General features: G+C 34.1%; 1 protein-coding gene across 4 annotated transcripts in view; it reads right to left on the reverse strand.

Annotated features, from left to right (window-relative positions):
• Positions 1-4,761: 4,761 nt before the first annotated feature.
• The window catches only part of LOC145672884 (uncharacterized), a 169,254-nt gene continuing 152,398 nt past the window's right edge, over positions 4,762-21,617 (reverse strand). For all 4 annotated transcript variants that reach the window (XM_081742075.1, XM_081742076.1, XM_081742077.1 and 1 more), the window contains one exon: positions 4,762-12,369. In XM_081742075.1, coding sequence (XP_081598201.1) covers positions 12,215-12,369 — 155 coding nt within the window. In that variant the 3' untranslated portion in view covers positions 4,762-12,214. The remainder of the gene's footprint in view (positions 12,370-21,617) is intronic.

A 21,617-nucleotide genomic window follows, 5' to 3' on the forward strand; every position in this document is an offset into this window, starting at 1 on the left:
CTTGATGGTTGTCAACAACAACAACAACAAATCCTATAATCTTATTTTGCTTTCTTTTTAACTGTTTGCAATATGGGTATCTCTCTACTTTGGGCAAGGCAATGATATCCTATACACATAGTATTGCCGAGCAAGCGTGAGCGAGTGATGGCAGATTAGAGCCCCGCAGTGCACGTTGTTTTCTGTCTTTCCTTCTTGGGAACTGTAACTGTAACTGCGGGAACCATGGTTATTGTCACTGCCTTGCCTAAAGCAAAGATTTGCCGCAATATGAATCCGATTGTTATTTGTTCTACATTCCCTGCAATTTCTCCAGAAGGATAAGGATTCGAAGACGTGGCGAAAACAAATCACATCCAAATTCACTTCAATTGAACTACAAAATAGTGTTGAAATATAGAACATAAACGGGAAGCATTAATGATGGCAATATATTGATACACTCACTGATAACAGTCACATAAAAGCGAAAAAGATCACTATGACCTGCTATATTATTGAAGTTTTCCCTCTTTTTCCCTTCAGTTGCTGACCTCCTGAAACTGGAGTGACCAGATTCTGACAAGCGAAAAGTAGAACACAAGTATAATAGTACATGATAGTTTACTGCGTCGGCAATACGCATGTCCTTATTTAATTTAACGTTAACTTTAAGTTAATAATTCATTTTTGTTAAAAAGAATAGTACTGAACAAAAGTATTCCAGAAAAGTAAACAACTCGATTTTCGAAGAGAGTGATTATTTTAAGGAATGAGGGAAAATTTAGACCGGCACGAGGGAACTTTAACTTAACTTGGTAAGCAACACTGTCATATCTTGAAGTAGAAATCTTTTCTACCTTATCGATATCTCAACAACCTTCTCAGTAAATAATGTAATGCAGAACAATAGTTTGTTGATTACTCTCCTTCCTAATCTTTTGAGGAATGTTAAAAAACATAACGGTTCATCATTGAGCAAAAGAATGGCTGTGATTCAAAATGCTGTGAATAAAGAATGAAACATTAAAATGTTGTTAATAAGTTAACTCAGGACATTTTAAAAGAGAAGGACATTTCTTGATTTTCTAGGCGTTTTCGCAACACACAGAACATGCTCTTTGAAAAACAGTACTGTACTGCGAAAATCAGTACGTCTGGTCACTCTACCTGAAACGCAACAGTAAAACATATTCTGGAAGAATTTTTGAGGAATGAAGATGAAGTAAGTGTCCAACAAATTTAATATTAATACTATAGGAACCAGTGTTGTCAATTTAGCCATTTTATAGCTAAATCTAGCTCTTTTCATTTTGACCAGTAAAAGTGTAATTAAGATATGGTGTACCTCGAGGTGCTGTTTTGAGACCGTTAATTTTTATTTATTTATTTATTTATTTTTTTTTTATGATAAATAATCTACCAATAAATATCGGTGCCAAATCAATCCTGTATGCTGATGATACAATTTTTCTGAACACAGCCAACAATTTAACAGATCTTGAGGAACAAAATGGATATAATTGTTATAAACCACGAAGTGGCTTGAAAATTATGGTTTTCTGTTAAACAGATATAAAACTAAACAAATATTATTTACTCTAAAAGATTGCCCTAACAAAGATGTGGATAATACGAAATTTCTTGGTATTATGCTAGATAATAAATTGTCTTGGGAGCCTCATATAATATACGTATGTAGTAAATTGTCAAGGACAATATGTTTATTACGATGCTTAAAAGTCACAGTACGAAGAATTGTTTAAGAACTGCTTATTTTGCACTTTTTCAAAGTATATTAGCGTATGGTTTAATATTTTGGGATAACAGCAATAAGGTGCTATTATTATTTAAAAAAAAAAAAGATAAAATAAAAAAAGGCTATTAGAATAATTTGTAGTGTGTCCAACAACTAGCACTGTAAGATACTGGTTGATAAGTTAACAATTATGACCGCCATTAATTTGTATGCTTATATGGTATCGATGAACGCGAAACAGAACGTTTCCACAATGGTTTATAGACAAAATATACACATATATAATACTAGATCGTGTAAATGAATTGATAAACCATACTATAGACTATCTAAAGGTAAAGAGAGCTATGTAAGTGTAGTATAACAGTTATAAACATGTTATCAGTCTACATGCATCATTTGTTCATGATTAAATTTAAAACTAAATTATATAATGGTCTAGTAGCAATGCCTTTTTACAACATAAATGAATTCGTTGAATTTCAAAACCTGTGTTCATTGGTGATACCAGAATGTAAATTTTATTGTTAACAAGCAAGTTTAAAGTATAATAATGCAGTAGTGGAGGGATCAATTTCTAACTCTTTTCCTATAACACCCGGAGTACCATAGGGAAGTGTACTTGGACCACTCTTATTCATATTGTACATGGATGACCTGACTAGTTGCTTCAACTAAACCTCCAGCACAATTTTGTTATTTGCAGGCGGCTGTAAAGTTTTCAGAGAAGTGAATAGTCCGGAAGACTCCGACCTACTTCAAAACGACATAGATCATTTTTCCTCTTGGTGTAAAACATGGCTCTTAATAGTGCAATATAAATGGTTCACCTATCACGAGAGCCAATAGTCATAAAGATCTCGAAGTTACTTTTGACACAAAACTAACTTTTACCGGACATATAAACACTATCATTAAGCAATTGATATGTCTTCTAGGACTTCTGTTCAGATTAACAGAAATACGGAACCTCTTTTCCTTAGCTACGTTCTACAAGGTAATAATTTCTCCTAAAGTGAAATATTGTTCACATATCTTGACAGTGTCAGCTCCTACAGACTTATCCCGGCTGAACTCCAGTTCTAAACTTTTTCCTGGCAATAGTACGTTTCAGAGTACCTTGCACAGGTGCATTGACAAAACATGAACTGTTACGAACACTAAATATTCAACTACCTTACACTCGTCATAAAATTAGTGATTTTAAATATGTGTACAAACTCACACATGGTCAACTCGCTACTTCCCAGAATTGAATTTCTTATCTCTATTCAAGACAAACAAGTAACATGCATCTTTTTCATATAGTATGACCTAGACTGTCTGATAGTTTAACGCTTTCTGTTCTACAAGCTTCCTAAGTTATACAATGAAATATCACACACATCTGTAGATTTATTTAATTTATGAAACTGCATATAACTCACTACGACATCATTTTAATGGATAAATTCTAGTCAGCTATTGTCAATCTTTCTTGTTCTTACTTAGATGTTGTTACTTATTGTTATTGTTATTTTATTATTATTGTATTATGTTATCATCTCTTAGATTTGTTAGATATTCCAGTGTAAACTGGCGTTGAGCTGTATCTGGAATTATGTTTGTAAATAAATAAATAGTATAACTGTGATTCATAAACCATATATGTGTCTTTCAATTGACTTGTCTATTGCGCCCAACAACAGTAAAATTACGTATGCTGCTTTATTTATTATTAGATTCTGTTATTTATAGGTTCAGAAGAGATTAGCCATTTTTAGCTATACTCTGTAAGTAATTTTAGCTATTTTCTGACGGCTCTTTTTAGCAACAGTGATAGGAACAACGTTGTTTCATCAGCCCAAGTTCCACGGTAGACAGGTGGCCAACTCGGGAGTAACAAGTAATGCAGATCTTGTGGGCAAATGCAGGATCTATAAAAACGAGGCCAAGTTACCGCAAGTGGCAATGTTAACAGGTTTTATTATGTACACATTCAACACATATACATGTAATCGTGAGTCCTTTTATGGAAGAACTACCCATTTTTCGCATAGGGGCTGTATTTGGAAGTCAACGCCTGTGGGAGTGTCACCATTAATCTCAGCGACCCCGAAAACTAAGGATTTGACACTAATATCGGTCCGTTTTGGATGAATTATTTTTACATGTCTTAGTAACTCCCCCTGCAGATGACCCCCGGCCCGCATACAATGATAGCTGAATTTGAAAGTCATTGCTAATGGAAGTGTCACCATTGATCTCAACAACCGCGAAAAGTATGGATTTGACACTAATATCGGTCTTTTTGAATTATTTTTACATGCCTCGCCCCCTCCCCTGAGACCTCCCCTAGATCGAATTTTGAAAAAAAAACGCTTCGTCTTGGTCTGGGGCCTGGACCAAGTTACACGTGACCAAAATTTGATAACTCTAGGTCCACTAGTCTGGTTCCCAGGTCGGTCCCGGTAAGCGCCCCTCTCCTGGTTCGATTAAAAAAAAAAAACTTCGTTTTGGGCTGAGCCTGGACCAAAGTACCCGTGGCCAAAATTTGGTAACTCTCAATCCACTCGTCTGGTCCCCAGGCAGACAAAGAAACACTTTATTTTATTTATATTAGATATGATATACTATTCAATCCTATTATACGGTAATAAATGTGGGTATAGAAAGCCAGAAAATGGCGCTGAAATCCGACGAACTGACCATGTATTACTCTCTCCAACGTGTGCCGTCTAGCCAGCCACAACTCTTCATGGCCTACAAAGCAGTGCCGTGCCATGGAAAATCAGTGCTCGGGGCGAGAGTATACGACGGCGCCCCCGTACATATGAGTGAGTCGACAGACTAGCCACGAAGCGTAAGAAAATTTTCAAAAATTGACTCTACTTTTCCTTGAATTTTTCGCCTCCTTACTTCGGCGCCTGGGACAGTTGGCCCACTCGCCCTCCCAGGGCACGGACCTGCTACGAAGCTCAGTTCACTGTTAGTAACACACTTACTTCAATACACATTGAATATAAAAATAAAAGTTCAACCAGTTGAGAGTGAATATTTTTATTTCACGTCAGAAATAAAACAAATATCCCACATAAATAAACTTATATATGCAACATACAACATTTCAGACTTATAATGACTCCATACATTCCCTGTATTTTCAGTTTACAAAGAAATAACACTATTTATGCATCACTAAAATGCAATGTATATAATAATTATACAAATTTTTCTTCTAGATAAAATGAGAAATGTGAAAATTATATTTTTGTTTGTGCAATAAAATAAAAAGAACAAGTCTCAGATTGCAAGGATGTGTTTTTTCTATAGTAAATGAAGCTGAATATGAAACAGTGGTTAACAAGAAATTAAAAATAACACTACACAGTACATAACGTAAGAAAAAAATAATTACAACAAATTTACATAAATATACACAAGTGGATCTGTACCTTTTTAAAAAAAATTGTTGCGAAACAACAATGATAATCCACACAGATCAAACCAGATCGTTTTGTACTTATTCTTTCAGTGTTTTACAAATATAAAGCTAATCCTCTCAATAATTGGTAAGTATTTTTTTTTTCTTTAAAAATGATGATTTATTGACATTAAAATAACCTCATTTCTTTTCATAAATACAGCGTGTCTATAAAAATATTATCATATCTTAAAGTGGTATTACGTCACTTTGGATAATTGTATTTAAATGAAATTGGTCACATTTGAAAAAAAAAAAAAAAAAAAAAAAACTCAAATACTTACTATACCTCGTAGACATTGAATGTGGGCTCCACGAAGTAATGATAAAAGATGATATTCCTATTCACGCCACACACGCTCCAACATATCTGATAAAATGGACCGGATGGCAGCTCTGATACGAACTTAAATTTCTTGTAGGTTTTGAGGCAACGGGGGAACTTAAACTTCTTGCAGGTTTTGAGGCAATGGGGGAACTTCAACTTCTTGTAGGTTTTGAGGCAAAGAGAGAACTTAAACTTCTTGTAGGTTTTGAGGCAACGGGGGAACTTGAGCTTCTGTAGGTTTTGAAGCAACGGGGGAACTTGAGCTTCTTGCAGGTTTTGAGGCAATGGGGGAACTTAAGCACAATCCTTCAGGTAACCTCATAAAAAGAAGTTACAGACCGTCAGGTCAGGTCAAGTCAAGCACCAGACTCTACGTGCTGTGATATTCCAAAACACACCAACTTCGTTCTTGTCGGGTCGCCATAACTCCTGCTGAAAACGTACTCTTTAATAACAACACAACACAACGAAAGGAAATAAATTTATGTTAGCACATTACGGCATAACAGTACAGAAACAAAAAAGCTTCCCAAGTGACCTCCAGCAGAAGCAGCAACTCCCTGCTAAATATAGAACAGTGAATACATATCGACTAAGTACAAAGTAAACATGAGTGAATTTACTTTTTCTGTGTTTGTTCCCGTCCATTATTGACATGCACAAAAATATTTGAGTTTTCCTTTCAAATGTGACCAATTTCATTTAAATACAATTATTCAAAGTGACGTAATACTAATTTAAAATATGATAGTATTTTTATGGACATGCTGCATTTAACTATGCTTAAGTTTATAATTAACAAATAGATTATTTTTTTTAACATAATTTGTGGTTGAAGTTGAGTGGTACAAGCAGATACTCACGTATTAATTGAAGTTTCTGCTGAAATATTTATGGCTACAAATAAAGTTTTTGGATTTTCATTTACAAGATTTAATTCCTAAGCAAACGATTTCTTGCTTTCAGTTAGACCAATTGATGGGAGTTTATAATTTACGAATTAAAAATAATTAGTTAAAATTAAATCTCATAACTGCTGTTCATTTCCACGCTTAGGAATTAAGTGAAACAATATCATGAATGGGGAAAAGAAAAACGTTAAATATTACGACAAGACACAAAATTGCTATAATTACTTATCGAGCGTATGGGACATGTTATTCATACCTAAAATTACTCAACTAGTAACGTTTCTAATCAGTCTTTCCTCCAATATTTTGAGTGAAATACTCTGTCACTCCTCCTTAAACGTTTCAAATTGCTTAAGTCCTTTTTACAACACGATGTGTACATTGCATGTTTATTGGTTAGATACACACAATACGATCTAAATAACAAACATTAAATATTTGAAGTTTACTTATGATTACAAAAACAGAAAAGCAGTTTGACCTGGGTACATTGCTCACAAGTGATTTAAATATCTGTTGAGTTATTAAGACGACGTACTCAGTAAGAATTCATTGGGAAAAAACTACTTAAAAAATAAAATGTAGTTAGTGCATTACCATTAGGACTATATACACATACAGTGGCGTAACTAAGGGCTTGGGGGCTACCCCGCAGACAACATGGAATGGGGCCCCTTCTCTACGTCCTACATCACGATTTGGGGCCCCGTGATGGCTTCGAGCCCCCCCGCAATGCGGGGTCTGCGAGGCCCTTATTTACGCCCCTGTACGCATATATATATAGTGTATGTGTGTGTGATTTAGTAAAACAATAAAAGCAACTTATAACTACTGGAAAAGTTACATAGCCATAAGTATCGAAAAAATGTATCATTGTATGCAATATCATTGTTGAGACACAAAAAGCAACGTGAAGAATGTGTAGTAAAAAGGATTTAAGCCATTGTGTGCCTCTGATGAAGAGTGACCGAATGTTTCACTCGAAATATTGGAAAAAATGTTGATTAGGAACATTACTACTGTAGATGAGTAATTTGAGCTAAAACTCTTATATTTTTGGTTTATTATTGCTCATTAGATTTTGATTAAAGTTGGTATTTAACATTAAAATGGCGGAAATAATTACGCCATACCACTGCCTTTGTGTTACTTAACCTTTATCTATAAAATATCTTAAAATTATTATTTGTTGTACCAAATAAACTAACAAACTGATATATTAAATTATGATATTTGTTATAAATGCATCCTAGCATAGTACATTATGAAAGGTAATCATCAAAACGTTTCTTTTATCATATGTATATATATATGGGAATTTAATTTCGTCTAATAAATATTGGTAAAGTACGAAATATGTTGTTTCTTTTGTTAGCCATGATTTGTTTTCAAGTTACCATGTCGTACCATTATGTTCTAACGAAGGCAAGTCGATATTCTTGAAAGGACAAGAAATAAACGTCAAGAAAGGACGCACGCAAGGGCTGGGTCCTCGGGGTCCGACCACCCACCCACCCTGTAAAAAAAAATCCGACTTTTCTCCAAATTTTGTCTAATTTTAAGGGTAAGTTTACAAATTTTAATATAATTTAGCCTCAAATTGAATTTGGATCCCTCCCCTCCTGCGTACGTCCCCGATATCAAGTATTATACAGTGAAACCTGAATAAATTGGCCATCCTTAGTTCTACAGAGCATGCTTTTCTGCGCTCAAACACTTTTATATCAGTTTATATAACCATACCGTCTTGTTAGCTTCGTCAGAACGCAGTTAGTGACATACATTGGGAATCTCACCAGTTTCTTGTATGCTTTATTTTGATGAATATAAAGCGTTTCAAAATGTAAGAAATTTATATATATATATATATATATGACATCCACATATACACAGGAAATGATAACATGTAGTGTCAACTAGAAATAGAAAGCTTGAAAAACGCTAAAATGATGGTACAATTTTTGTTTTTCTAGTTTTTTGAAAGTGGTAATTATATGTAAAAACAATGAGTTTGACACATGTGTGGCTGGTAATTAAACTCAATTTTTAAAAAAGACTTTGATTCAATCATAACCGTAATTGCTAAAGCATCTAACTTTAATTGCTTTCACCACTAACATCATATGGTACGTTCAGTACACAAGAGACTCAAGTCCATTTTTGGTCATTTAGGACATGAAACCTCTTTCAGAATTTAAAAATTTATGTCGAGACATTGTAAATAGCACTTATAATGAATGAATAATTAATTTATTAATTTAAAAAAAAAGGGTGTTAATTTTTTCATGTACTTAAGGGTACCGTACAAACTTTATATTTCTTTCTTGCATAACTTTGGCATTCAGCTGTATCTGGAATTATGTTCGTAAATAAATAAATAAATAAATAAACTTGATTACCTTACTCTCTGAACGCCCGGTATTATAATTTATTTTGCAATGTCAAATCAATTAGGTGACACAAATTTTAGGTTTGTTTAAACATAAGACTCAGAGTTTCCAAAATGTCTCACTTAGATTATGCTGCTCTTATATAATTTATCTGTGCTATATTGTGAAACAATGAAGTACAAGATTTTTTGTTACCTTATGCCTCTGACTTAATAGGTGTCGCCAAGTATTCAGCTAAAGGTTCGTCCAGATTAAATAACGATTACGTTTCCAGCTTCTATATGTGTCTCGTAATTTACTCTCCAATAGTTGTCAGTACACGTGAGTATCCACATATATAATTTCCCACGAGGTTATTATTTTTAAATTGCAGCAAACCGAATGGTTCACACACTCGGACGAGTTTCGAAAAACATAATATTTAGGTTGATGTCCATTTTTGTTCAAGAAACAATATAAACACAAAGACCAGTTACTAGTTGAGTACTTCTAGAGGAATGCTTCCTACAGTTATTACTACCCTAGGTATAAGAACATGTGTACAGGTTGGCATTTGCTGTGGAACCAAAGATAGTCAACTTACACAAGTCTATTTACTTTAAGTGAGTAAATGAAGCAGTTTTAATCTAACTGTTACAAAGGGAAGTGAAACATTTACTTCATTGATCGCGTCTAAAAGAGTTTTCTTGAATAATTTCGGCCTCTTATTCTGTGGCCTTGTTCACCAGATTAAGACACACACATAAAAATAAAATCACTTTATAAACACTTTCGAATCTTTTGGTGCAAGTGTTCTAAAACTGAAATAACACCTCTTGATATAGTGATTGTTTACTTTTTTTTCTGTGGTTTATTTATGAAAGATTTAACATTCCTTCCGTATGTACTAACAATGACAGCGTTCTATAGACCAGGACGCGAAATTTCCGGTCACCAGGTCGCTATCGGAGACCAAATATTTTAGTTTTCTGATAGTTATTTGGCCTTGACTTGCGAAGAAAAAATGGCGACTAAACTCTCTGATCTGGTTATTTGAAAAACTCCGAAATTCCGTGCCCTGCTGTAGACTATCTATGCATAGATTAAACTGCAATTAGACACTTGAGAAATTATTGAGAATGTAACCATTAAAATACAGTAAAACGTTTTGAAACTGTACTGGAAACCTATTACAGAGACGCACTCAACGAAGTAAATGATTCACTTGTCTCCCTAACAGTTACACAGGTCTATTTGTTCTGATGTTATTGAAAAAAAAAGTATCCATACATTTTTTGTCATCGATTGTACATAATGAACTTCTCACGGCAGCATCATACATTTTAAACATGAAATAAATTTGAACAGCGTAATAAACTGTTAATTTTGAGAAGACAAAAAGTGAAAATACAACAATCATTTACGTTAAGAAATCCACACGTATTCATATGTATATGTGCATTTATATAACCTATATATGATGGAATACCAACATACTGTATGCTAGTATCACAGCGTTTCACTATACACAAACAACACAAAGAACTATGACAAATGCAGCTAAAGCGGAGAGACGATCAGAGAAAGAAAAACTTCAGTCCAACATCACCACAGGTAACAAACGAGAACTACACAAAATTAATTAATTAATCAATAATTACAACTCCATCATCACAGAGATGGATGTAGCAGTGCACAATGGGAATACATTGGTGAGTTTTTTTTCTTGTATATATGCAATAGCAGGAATTACTTTTTCTTTCATTTTAAGAGCTAAGGTTACGTAATTTTCCCGCCTTTTTAAAATCAAAGGTTCCAAAGTGACTACTTGCGTCATCTTTGATTTATTCGGTTTCTCAACAGAAAGTTCAGCTTATCAAATGGTTAGAAAAGTGTCTCCTTTATGTGAAGGAAAAATAGATAATCTGAAAGTACAACAAGTGAACCTTAAACAAGCCTAGTTATAAAACAAAAATGCATCAAAAGATTGCGATCTTGGCCAATAACTAGTTTTTGGATCAGGGGCCACAAAATTTTTGAACGACCCCTAAATCGAGTTTTCGTATTTTCTACGGAATAACCACATCATACTGAGTTAAGTGATAGTTTGGGTTTGGTTATACTATATGTAGTTCTTCAGATATAAGGCCTACATGAAAATTTTTGGTTGAAATATATTCGGTCTTTTGATTTAAGAAAAAAAGTCTACTGTCTAACATAATAAGGAGTGTATCTGGCACATCTAGTAAATTAATAGTATACTCACGATGTTGAATCTGTAGAATTTCTCTTCTATATTACCTCAGGAGTCCATGGCTCCCTTTGTCATTCCACGTCGAAAAACGGGAACTGATATTGATGAGTTTACATAACACAAAACATGTCTCCTTTTTAACAGAAAGTGTGTTTTCTTTTGAACTTGTACATACTACAAATATATTTTTATACTAAGCTTTGTGATTAATACATATTTTCTAAGAATTTTTTAATAAGTAGTTCTGATTTTTTTTTAAATGCTCATTATGATAACGGATCGTCAGCTTGTTTTGAAATGGATTCAATTAAACATTTTCTGTTCGAGGAAGACGTCTTGTGTTATGTGAATTTATTGATACCAACTTTTGTTGATTGGGTCGCTCGGATGACGAAAGAAGCCATGGACTCCTGAAGTAATATCGAAAATACATTTATAGGCGCAACTCCGGTATACTGCATACTTTTGCCTTTTACTTATATTTCAGTACTTAAAATATATATAACAGAAAAACAGTATCAGTTACTGTAACTTGTCGCGTATTTTGGTATACAGGAATTACTGGAGAAGTTCAACATCGTGTTACATGTAAATTACAATTCTTCACTGAACAGAAAAATATTTTACTTGTGAATTATTAGTGCCATTTTATACTTTTTTGGTGCCTACTGGGCCTAAACCGTTTTGTGTGTGTATATGACAAAATCAACTATTTTGTGATTACTTGCTACTTAACTATTTTTGGGAGAAAGAAAAACGCGGGAAAATTAGTCACCCTTGGCTCGTAACATATCCAGTCCCAGTGTCTCATTGTTAACATGTTGAGCATATTCACACAATCAGCAAGATATTTCAGGAACTCAAATCGTTCACCAATACGCGCTTCAGCACACAGCAATACACATTTACATATATTTATATTTATATATATATACAAACACAGACACGTATCCATAGATGCACGATCGTCTGATTTCCTCCGTCAATTGAATCTTTGACGTAAGCACTTCCACAACACCAACTAGAGTTTCCACTACAAACAACATTCTGGGCTGCTCCTCCGTTCTCCTTTTTAAAGCTGAACCCTTCCACTGGCAGAAGCAAGGCCGTGCGATCAATTTTGTTGCAAAGAAAGGGGGAAGTTTGGTTGTCTAAGTAGAGACAAGGCCCCGTCGTTGCTGTAATATGGACGTGTTAGAACATGGTGACGAGACTTCTGATCTCTCTGTGCTGTTTTCTTTGTTTTTACTTTCTGCCTGCAGTTTTACCCACGTTTCTCCCAGAGCCTTTGCAAAATGGTCGTCCACTAGAACGAAAGAAAGAAAGAGTTAATGTCTTGTGAAAATCGTACCAAGAAGTGAAGAAAATCGTACCATGTTGCATGAATTAAATCATATTAGAATTATGTTATGCGGAGGACCGTTTTGAGAGGCACAATTAACAAAATATATTCGAAATTCAGAGGACCGACTATTATAAAGCACAATATAGGTGGAAACCAATTTTAATAATGTATCAGTGTGTTTAGTGTGTTAGTGTTTCGTGTAAGCAGGTGAGAAACCGTTAAAAACAGGTGAAAACCTATAGAAGTAATTTTAACTAAATTACAAATTAGTTTTAATCAATGACATACAAGTGAAATACCTTTGTTTTAGTAACTGATAAATAATTATGTTTCTAACCTCTTATATGTATATGTGTAATGTGTTTGCATGTATCTTGTAATTGTATCATGAATGTATGTACTAATAATCTGTATTTTAATTCCAGGAAGAAAATAAAATTAAAAGAAGAAAATCAGACCTGAGTTAGCATGCAAGAACTCAGGTTATAAAAATAGCCCACTCCCCTACGTAAATAGGGTTGGAGTTGATTCAGCCAGAGTGAGAGATAAGAAAAAATAGAGAGAGATTAAAAGAAAACTATGGGCAGTTGCGTCTGCCGTCAGACCATAAGTAATTGGCAAAGGCAGGGGTAGTGGTGGAATTTAAAAAAAAAAAAAAAAAAAAAAAAAAAAAAAAAAAAGTATCAGCCTCCATGCAGGGGACAGGATGGGGTTGAAGTCATATTATATAGGGCCTGGCAGAAGGATTTCCGTAGTTTTCAGTGGCCGCCACGCCATTGTCTTGACATTGGCGCTTGAGAGATATACAGCGTATTACAAAAAATTTGTCATAATATGCTGGGAATAGATTTAATCGCATCAAAATAAGAAAAAAGTTCATATGGACCTATGGTCAGGAGTGCATAGTATCGTAGTTACAGGGTGCCGAAAACGTGGAAAGGTCCATAATTCCACTACTATAGAACCGATTGCAGTTGAGTCAAGACATCACTGAGGAACTAGTATGTGAACTATTCAAATACCCATCTTTCAGAACCTCCGGTACTTGCACAATCATTTTTAGAGAGACTGTGTGGGAGTACTTGATCACTCTCCACCTACATCTCTAAAAATTGGTGTGCAAGTACTGGAGCATTCTTAAACATGACTATTTGGATAGTTCACATACAAGTTCCTTAGTGATGTCTTGACCCGACTACGATAGGTCCCATAGTAGTGGAGCTATGAACTTCTCAAGTTCACTTGTTTCACGTTTTCGGCACCTTATAACTCCGAAACTAACCACTTTTGAGCAAAGATCCATATGAACTTTTTTCTTAATTTTGATGTGAGAAATCTGATCCCAAAATGTTGTGGCACATTTTTTTCTAGCACCCTGTATTTAACAGCACAAGATATGACATGTCAGCTATCACTATGACGTGGGCTGGTAAAAATTGTACATTTTTGTTTTTGAATCTTTTTTAAAAAGCATTAGTCTGTGACTGGAATGCAGCGGCAATGTCGTATTGCAAAGTAAATCGTTAAGAAAAACTGCCATAGTTATTACTGTTGGGTAGTTACAAGTCGTAATACGCACATATACTTAATTTTAATATTTAAAGTAGCTGAGAGTGTTACAACAAATAGAGCCTATGTTAAACAGATTGCTTTGCTAGTTACGAGTGATACATAGTGTTACTTCTATATGTTAGTGTTGAGATTAAAGAGAGTATGATATATTTTGTGAAGTATAATTCAGAAGACATTAAGAGACATAATTAATTAATAGAGGAGTCACTCAGATGACTCAAGAGAGATGAGTACTTGCGTGTAATTATTGTGTAAGAGTCATATAATTAGTTAATGGAGGAGTCACTCAGATGGCTCAGAGAGATGAATACTAGCGTGTAATTATTGTGTAACGACGATTATGGAGATCAAGAAAAATAAAAGATAATTCATCAAGACGGTGCCCATATCATTCAGGCTAAGACGAAGAGTTACGTGCATTAGATATCACACGAGAAGTGTTCTCACTTTAATACATATTCTTGGTGACAAAGTAATTTATATTTTTTTTTCACTTGAAAAAAAAGACAACGTATTGTTTTCATCCAGCATTTTTAGGTAAGAAATTTCATAAAATGACGTCAACTCTAGAAAGGAAATCACCCGGTCGACACCGCAGCGTTCGCACTCCATAAACCAATGTTTCCAGGGAGTCTCATTTCATTACTTGGTGATGTTATAAGTCCAATTCGTTCACCAGGTCTGCTTTTTTGTGAATTTTCTCTTTTGGAACGGCTGAAATCTGTAGTCTTTAAAACGCCTAATCACTGCGAAATTAAAATACAGCTAATTTTAAAGTAATTATGTGATATCTTTAAATAGATAAAAGATAATCAAAATGTGGAAGAAGAACGCCCTAGACAATATTATTTTGCATGAGGTACCGTTATCACAAGTCACCTAGTAGCTTTCTGTTTGCAGCCATTTAGAAACGCGAAAATAAATGCCGATTTTCTAAATGTCTGGAAATCGAAAGCAGATAAGTGAGTTATGATACGATATCTCATGTAAAATAATATTGTCTAGCAAGTTCTTGTTCCGCATTGCGATTGAAGATATCACATAATTACTTTAAAATTAGTGGTATTTTTATTTTACCGTGATGGAGCTTCTTAAACATACACTACAAACGGTTAAGGAAATGAGAGATCGAGACAAGAGTAGAGGCAATACTTATATGCGTGCGCCGAAGAACTGCAAACTGAAATTTCAGAAGTGTATAGTTTGTTAGAACAAACTTTTGGACGATATCGTCTTTAAGAGAAAACATTGTTCTGTATAATGGTAAAATAAAATCCATGTTGAGATCTATATTGCCGTTTTAAATTTCAGGAATATCTTTCTGCCAGACCCATCATATTGGCAAGTTATACATATTGTACTTTACTACGTTAAAAATAAAATTCAATTTTCTCAACTCTTTTTTTTTTTTTTTTTTTTTTAATCTGATCTGGATTTTGAAACATAAGTCTCCTTTCTAAGAAGCATTTTATAGAAATTATAGCCCCACTCCATAGGTTTTCGAGCTCTGATTCCAAATCTTGTCACAATATTTCGCATTCAACTGATTTCACAGTGATACCTTAAATATTCTTCAAGTCTCTTACTGTAAAATAAAATATTCATTTGTAACAACAAATATAACTAGATATACTTTAACGAACGTAAGGTCTGCTAAATTTTTATTAAGATTATGGACCATTAACCTTTCTTGTACTAAGATTCCCAGCGCACATAAAAAAAAAAATAATAATAATAATAAAAAAATAATAAAAAAAAGAAGATTGTTACTCTTAAATAGTATCCCTTTTCAATTCTGGCTTTTTTAAAAGATAAATTATAGACTTTCAGTCAAGCAGCTACAGTATCATCCCTATTTATCCTAGGATTATGGTTCGTACCTTAAACGGTACCATTCATTTGTCTCCATCACGTATCTGAGGCGGGAAAATCGCGAAAAAAGGGGATTTTTGGTTAAAAATATTCTTTTTTTTTTATCTTTTTACCCCTCTAGATCCCCTCTCCCTGTGTTAACGCAGAGATCTAAAAAAATCTGAAAAATACTACTCGGTGCACTGAATGTTTGTCCAAAATGTCAATATTCTACGTGCGAAAGTAAGCCCGCAAAAATAATAAAAATAGGCCTAGCAAATAAATAAATAAATAAATAAATAAATAAAATAAAATAAAATAAAATAAAATAAAAATAAAAAAATAATAATAATAAATAAATAAAAAATCAGAATCTCTGGTAAAAATTTCCTGAGAATCCCTATTTATCCTAGGATCATGGTTCGTACCTCATTCTCTTCAGAACAAAACAGCCTTACCCGACACCATTCACATGTCTCTTATCATGTATCTGAGGCGGAAAAATCGCAAAAGAACGATTTTTTGGTTAAAAAATATCCCTTTTCTTTACCTTTGTACACCTCTGGAGCCCCCTATGTTAACGCAGAGATCTAGAAAAATACTAATCGGTGCACTGAATGTTTGTGCAAAATTTCAGTCTTCTAGGTGCATAAGTAAGCCTGCCAAAAAATAATGAAAATAGGCCTAAGAAAAAATGTTTTGTGGTTATGACGTCATCACACCTATGTCTCGACGCACAAAGGCATGAAACAACACGTAACGTGTTCTACAATGCCTTTATGCTTGAAAAAAAAAAGTATAAAAACTTTATTGGTACTTTTTAAATCGAATATTGAAGACACTACTTTAGTGCCTAGAAATAGGTAGTAGAACTTAAAAGGGGTATATAACTAACTACTTACATTACAATATTTTTGCGTCACCACACTGGTTAGTTAAACACTATACAGCTAAACACTACGAATCTTAAAATGAAACTGAGATCACATTCAAATTAACATTCAAATATCTTTACAGAAATGACGTTAACATTATATGGAATTCAGAATGACCCTTGACGATCTTGCACGGTACGGAAAACCTAATTTTAACATACAAAAATCTATTTACAGTGGGATGTACCTATATCATTAATAAAAAAATAACTAAATATTTGCATCGTTGCAAGCTATTTCGTACAGCGTCATTGTTAAAATACAGGCATGGAATTTCAATTGGTACGACAAACTAGAATGCCTACACTTCGAAAATTGCACGATTTACCGGTCGCAATCGATAATTAAATTTTAATTCTTTTACAGTTTACGTGTTTTCTTACAGCGTCTTCAAACTGATGTCTGTGACTGTTTTCAAATATTGAATCACTAAACGCAACAAATTATGCTTTGTTGGTGTGTATGGTATACAAATCTGTGACTATAGTTCTCTTTAATTTTTTTGCCTCCTGAGCAACTGCCGTCTCAGAAATGTGTTTTGGCTTACTATCACTACATTGTCCTGGAAAACATGGAATACCTGGGACCCCAAGTATTTATTTATTTAACGGCAGAGTTAAGGCTATGTGTGCCTTTTCTTACTCTCAACCAACTCAAATGTATACAAGATATACGTACTACCATTGACGTCAAATCCATAAAAATTACAATTGCTACATTAATGCATATGTACATACACACAAATAGTGTTAGTTGTCGTTGTGTACGAACGTGTGAGGCAATTTATTGCAGATATTAAAATATTTGTTTAAAGTACTTGTCAACTTCAGCTCCTTTTATACAGAAAAGCTTTGTAATTGCTTGTTGTCACTGATCATATTCAACCACAAAGATTTTCTTATAATGATTTGAATTAATTCATTGTAAGAAATGAATAATAAAACTAATTACAAACTCCCCTGAAGAAGAAGAGCGACGGATTTCTATAGAAGACTGGACCAATGCAACACTATTTCAATAACAAAACCACTCAATCTTGGACTGTATTGCGGATCATCTCTTGGGACCACCTTTTTACAGATTGTACAGGGACCAAAGCGGTGGAAAAAAAAAAAAAATTGGTTATCACGTTTAACGCGTTTCTTTTAAGAATGAAGGCTACCCGAAGGTATGTACCTATAGTTGTATCCTCATTCCTTCAGTTCGTCGTCGGAAATTTGGACGACGTTATACAAAATATGCATAATTAGTATATCCATAATTATGCGACGACATGTATAATTTTCAAAAACGTCTTACATTGTACGTACCAAATAAGATAATTTAATCCTATATTCAAACACATATGGAAAGGTTGGGTGTCGGTATTTCAGGGAATATATAGTTATTTTAGTTATTGTGTTTTTCAGATGTAAAGCATCACGGGCAGTAGCCAATGCTGTGCGATATTCCGCGCGGTGTTGCCGGATTTCGGACTCCCCTTTCCCTTCTCGCTCTTCCTCTAGTTGAGATTATTACACATACATTGGCAACATTATTCACAATGTAAATATACTATTCCAGCAAACTCAAAGATTTTGGCTGTGTATCCTAGAAGTATATATAGCAACTGAATAACCTACCTATTAACTTATTCCAGTGGAACTGCTAAACGTTCGTCTTCAACACTACTTTCACTATCGTCTATGTCAATTAATATTTCGCCATTGTCTGAATCTGACTCTTGTAAATTTTTTATTATGAGTTCCAAAAATTGTAAACACAAAAAATAATTCTTCGTAGCACTTTTTTTTTTTTTAAAAAAAAAAAAGAAAATTCCGCACTTGTACTCGGTTTCCTTAAAGACATTGTCAACTATAATTTTGGAGAACAAATGAACTACCACGAAAGAAAGCAACCTAGACACTGATGAATTCTGTTTATGCTAGAAGAAGAGAAGTTGCGTTCCTACACACACAATCAGCTCCTTTGCTAACATGTCTGTTCCTATAATAACATACTCTTATACTTGATGTAGGTCTCACAACAACAATCCATCTGATTCGTAAGCAACACGATATGGTCGAGTTTGTTTTGGGTTACAATAATTTATGACACCACTCAGACGCCTGGTGCTTTTGCATCCCTGCTAGAGGAGTAAAGAAGGAGTACGTAATTGGCCACACATACGTAAGGTATTGAAACGAAGAAAAAAAATCATACTGCGTTTCTTCTGTCGAATAAGGAATAATCTTGCATGAAGGAAATTTCAAAACAATATTACGAATGTCCCATACCTTCTGTTCTTCCACATGAGCTCCCGCCGGGAATCAAATTATATATATATATATATATGAATCAAATTGCAGAGGCTTGTTATTTAATTCGATCGCTTACTATTCTCAAGGGTGTAGAAACGGGGGAAAAGAGGGCCTTGACTTTCCAAACTATTTCCAGCCCCGAAATGAGGTTCATCTAGTATATGTTTAGTAAACTTATTTAATAGTTAATGCAAATTAGGAACGTTTATAATAAAATAAGATTTTTAAAAAAAGAAAAAAGAAAACATCATCAATACAGTTACTGTACCTAATTACAAGGACGCTGATTTCTCTGTAAATTGGGGGGGGGAGGGTGCATTCAGATGCAGAAAGCATATATGATGATTTTAAGACAAATTGCATTCAAATTATGCCTAATATTGCACATTTACAAATAAAATGAGGGGCCCTGGCTCCCTCAGTCCCCCCAGGATCTCTCACTACTATATTATTGCATAATAATATCTGAATTGATATTTTTTCGAGTTTTTTCCTTTTAGTATTTTAACCTACATAAACACAAAGTCGGATAAACAGACTGCTAGAAACAGCATTTGTTTTCTTATGAATAGCTTATTGATTTATCTCTTACAATCCGCTTTACAACTTCAGTACTGTCAAGATCCGTCTTTTGTTAAGGTAGCATCGAGAAAACATAATATGTGTATAGTATACATGGTGAGTTAAAATGCTTTCATATTCTGAAAGAGGTCATTTGTTCTGTTTTTAATGTGTGAAAAGCTTTCCTCCCCCTGAAAGTAATGTTCCCCTAGAACAACCTGTTGGTTACACCCCTGATTATCCTTTAATAAAAGTTGAGTTCCATTTCCAAATCGAAGAAAAATCCACTGGAAATTAGACGGGACTCAACGCTCGTTATACTAATTGTTTTATATGGAAACCTTTCAAAGCGTGTATCATGACAACCAGTTGTCATAAAAAGATGTAGTTTTCACGTATGTGTTCGTAATTCTTTTCTCTACTTCGTAAAGTGAGCAGTTAATGTGCTAATACAATATTTCTAATAAGCGCCTCTGCTATTGTCAAGATTCGCAGTAGCGCGAGAAGTCAGCGTGCAGAACTGCTTGTCGCGAATTGTCAACACCGCTCAAAGCCAATTGGACGCCGCGTAAAGCCAACTCAAGGCCATGCCGCTTCTCATCTGAAATCTGCTGTAAATTTATTGATTTAATAAATTTTTTGTTCATTAGTGTTGTCAGGTAATAATATCTGTTTGGAGAAGGGCGAGAGACAGGGTGCCATTCCTTCATTTTGAATTACTGCACTTTCAGACCTCTGTGTTGTGCTCTATCTCTCTTATTCTCACACCCTAATATCAATAACCTAATTAGCACACTGATTATAAGTATATAAATTTTCTTCATTTGTTACTCTTTGTCTCTCCTTTACTTTTGTCAACTTTATCTTCTTCCAAAAAATAAGTCTATTTTTTGTCTGGCAACACTATGTTCTTTCAGCCCCTATCAGATAAACAACTAGCGAAAGTGCTCACGGTGTACTTCCATTTTTATTTATTTATTTCTTCCTCACTATTTTCTGGAAAACAATTCAATGTCCATTGCTGCTTTAAAATTCTTTTTTTTTTTTTTTTTTTTTTTTTTTGAACTGTGTTATATACAGGGTGTCTCAAAAGTCCCCTGACATAGGGTAACTGTTATTATCAGTGTTACAACAAAATGTAAGAGGAAAAACCGTCTCCAAATATGATGTTTTCAATCTAAAGTGAAGGAATTCTTTAAATCGGACAAGCCGTTTGGCCTGTATACTCTTTATGCGATCAGTGTTAAATGAAAATGCAACGTTGCCATTTATCTGGACTCAAAACATAAGTGAATGAAGTTTCTGTCTTTCACGTTAACACGTCGAAGGACAGCCCCCATTTCAAACAGTAACTTCATTCACTTACGGTTGTGGGTCCAGCTAAACTGCAACGTTGCATTTTCATTTAACATTGTCCGCAAAAAGAGTGTACAGCACAAACCGCTCGTCCGATTTAAAAAATTCCTTCACTTTAGATTGAAAACATTATATTTGGAGATTGTGTTTCCTCTTACATTTTGTTGTAACTCTGATAATAACAGAGTTACCCTATGTCAGGGGGCTTTTGAGACCCTGTATACACACACATGTGTATGGATAATTTAGTGACAGACTTTCTTCTTTACTTGCTAATTGATATAACTCATTTCCCAACAAATTGCTAATCTTACACTGCAATCCCACCAATATACCGTGTTTGTGTAGTACTTTCTGGGGCTACTAAAAGTGTTGGTACATTTTATTTAACTTTTTAAATTACTTTTTTAAGAAATTTACAAAATTCCGATTTAGAAAGATGTAAAGCGTAAATCTTTAAAACTAGTTTTTTTTTTTTTTTTTTTTTTTTTTTTAAATACAAGTTTTATTGTTTGATAGTTTATAGCTAGTTTCAAACCTGGGCATCATTTGGAAATCTTTTGAAATGAAATCTTTAAGTTTTACGTCCCACGTTTATGCCGGCTACGCTAAAGGAGAAGGTGATGATGAGAAA

This window comes from Thermobia domestica, chromosome 16, assembly GCF_964235325.1.
Source record: "Thermobia domestica chromosome 16, izTheDome1.hap1.1, whole genome shotgun sequence".
NCBI classification, from domain to species: domain Eukaryota; kingdom Metazoa; phylum Arthropoda; class Insecta; order Zygentoma; family Lepismatidae; genus Thermobia; species Thermobia domestica.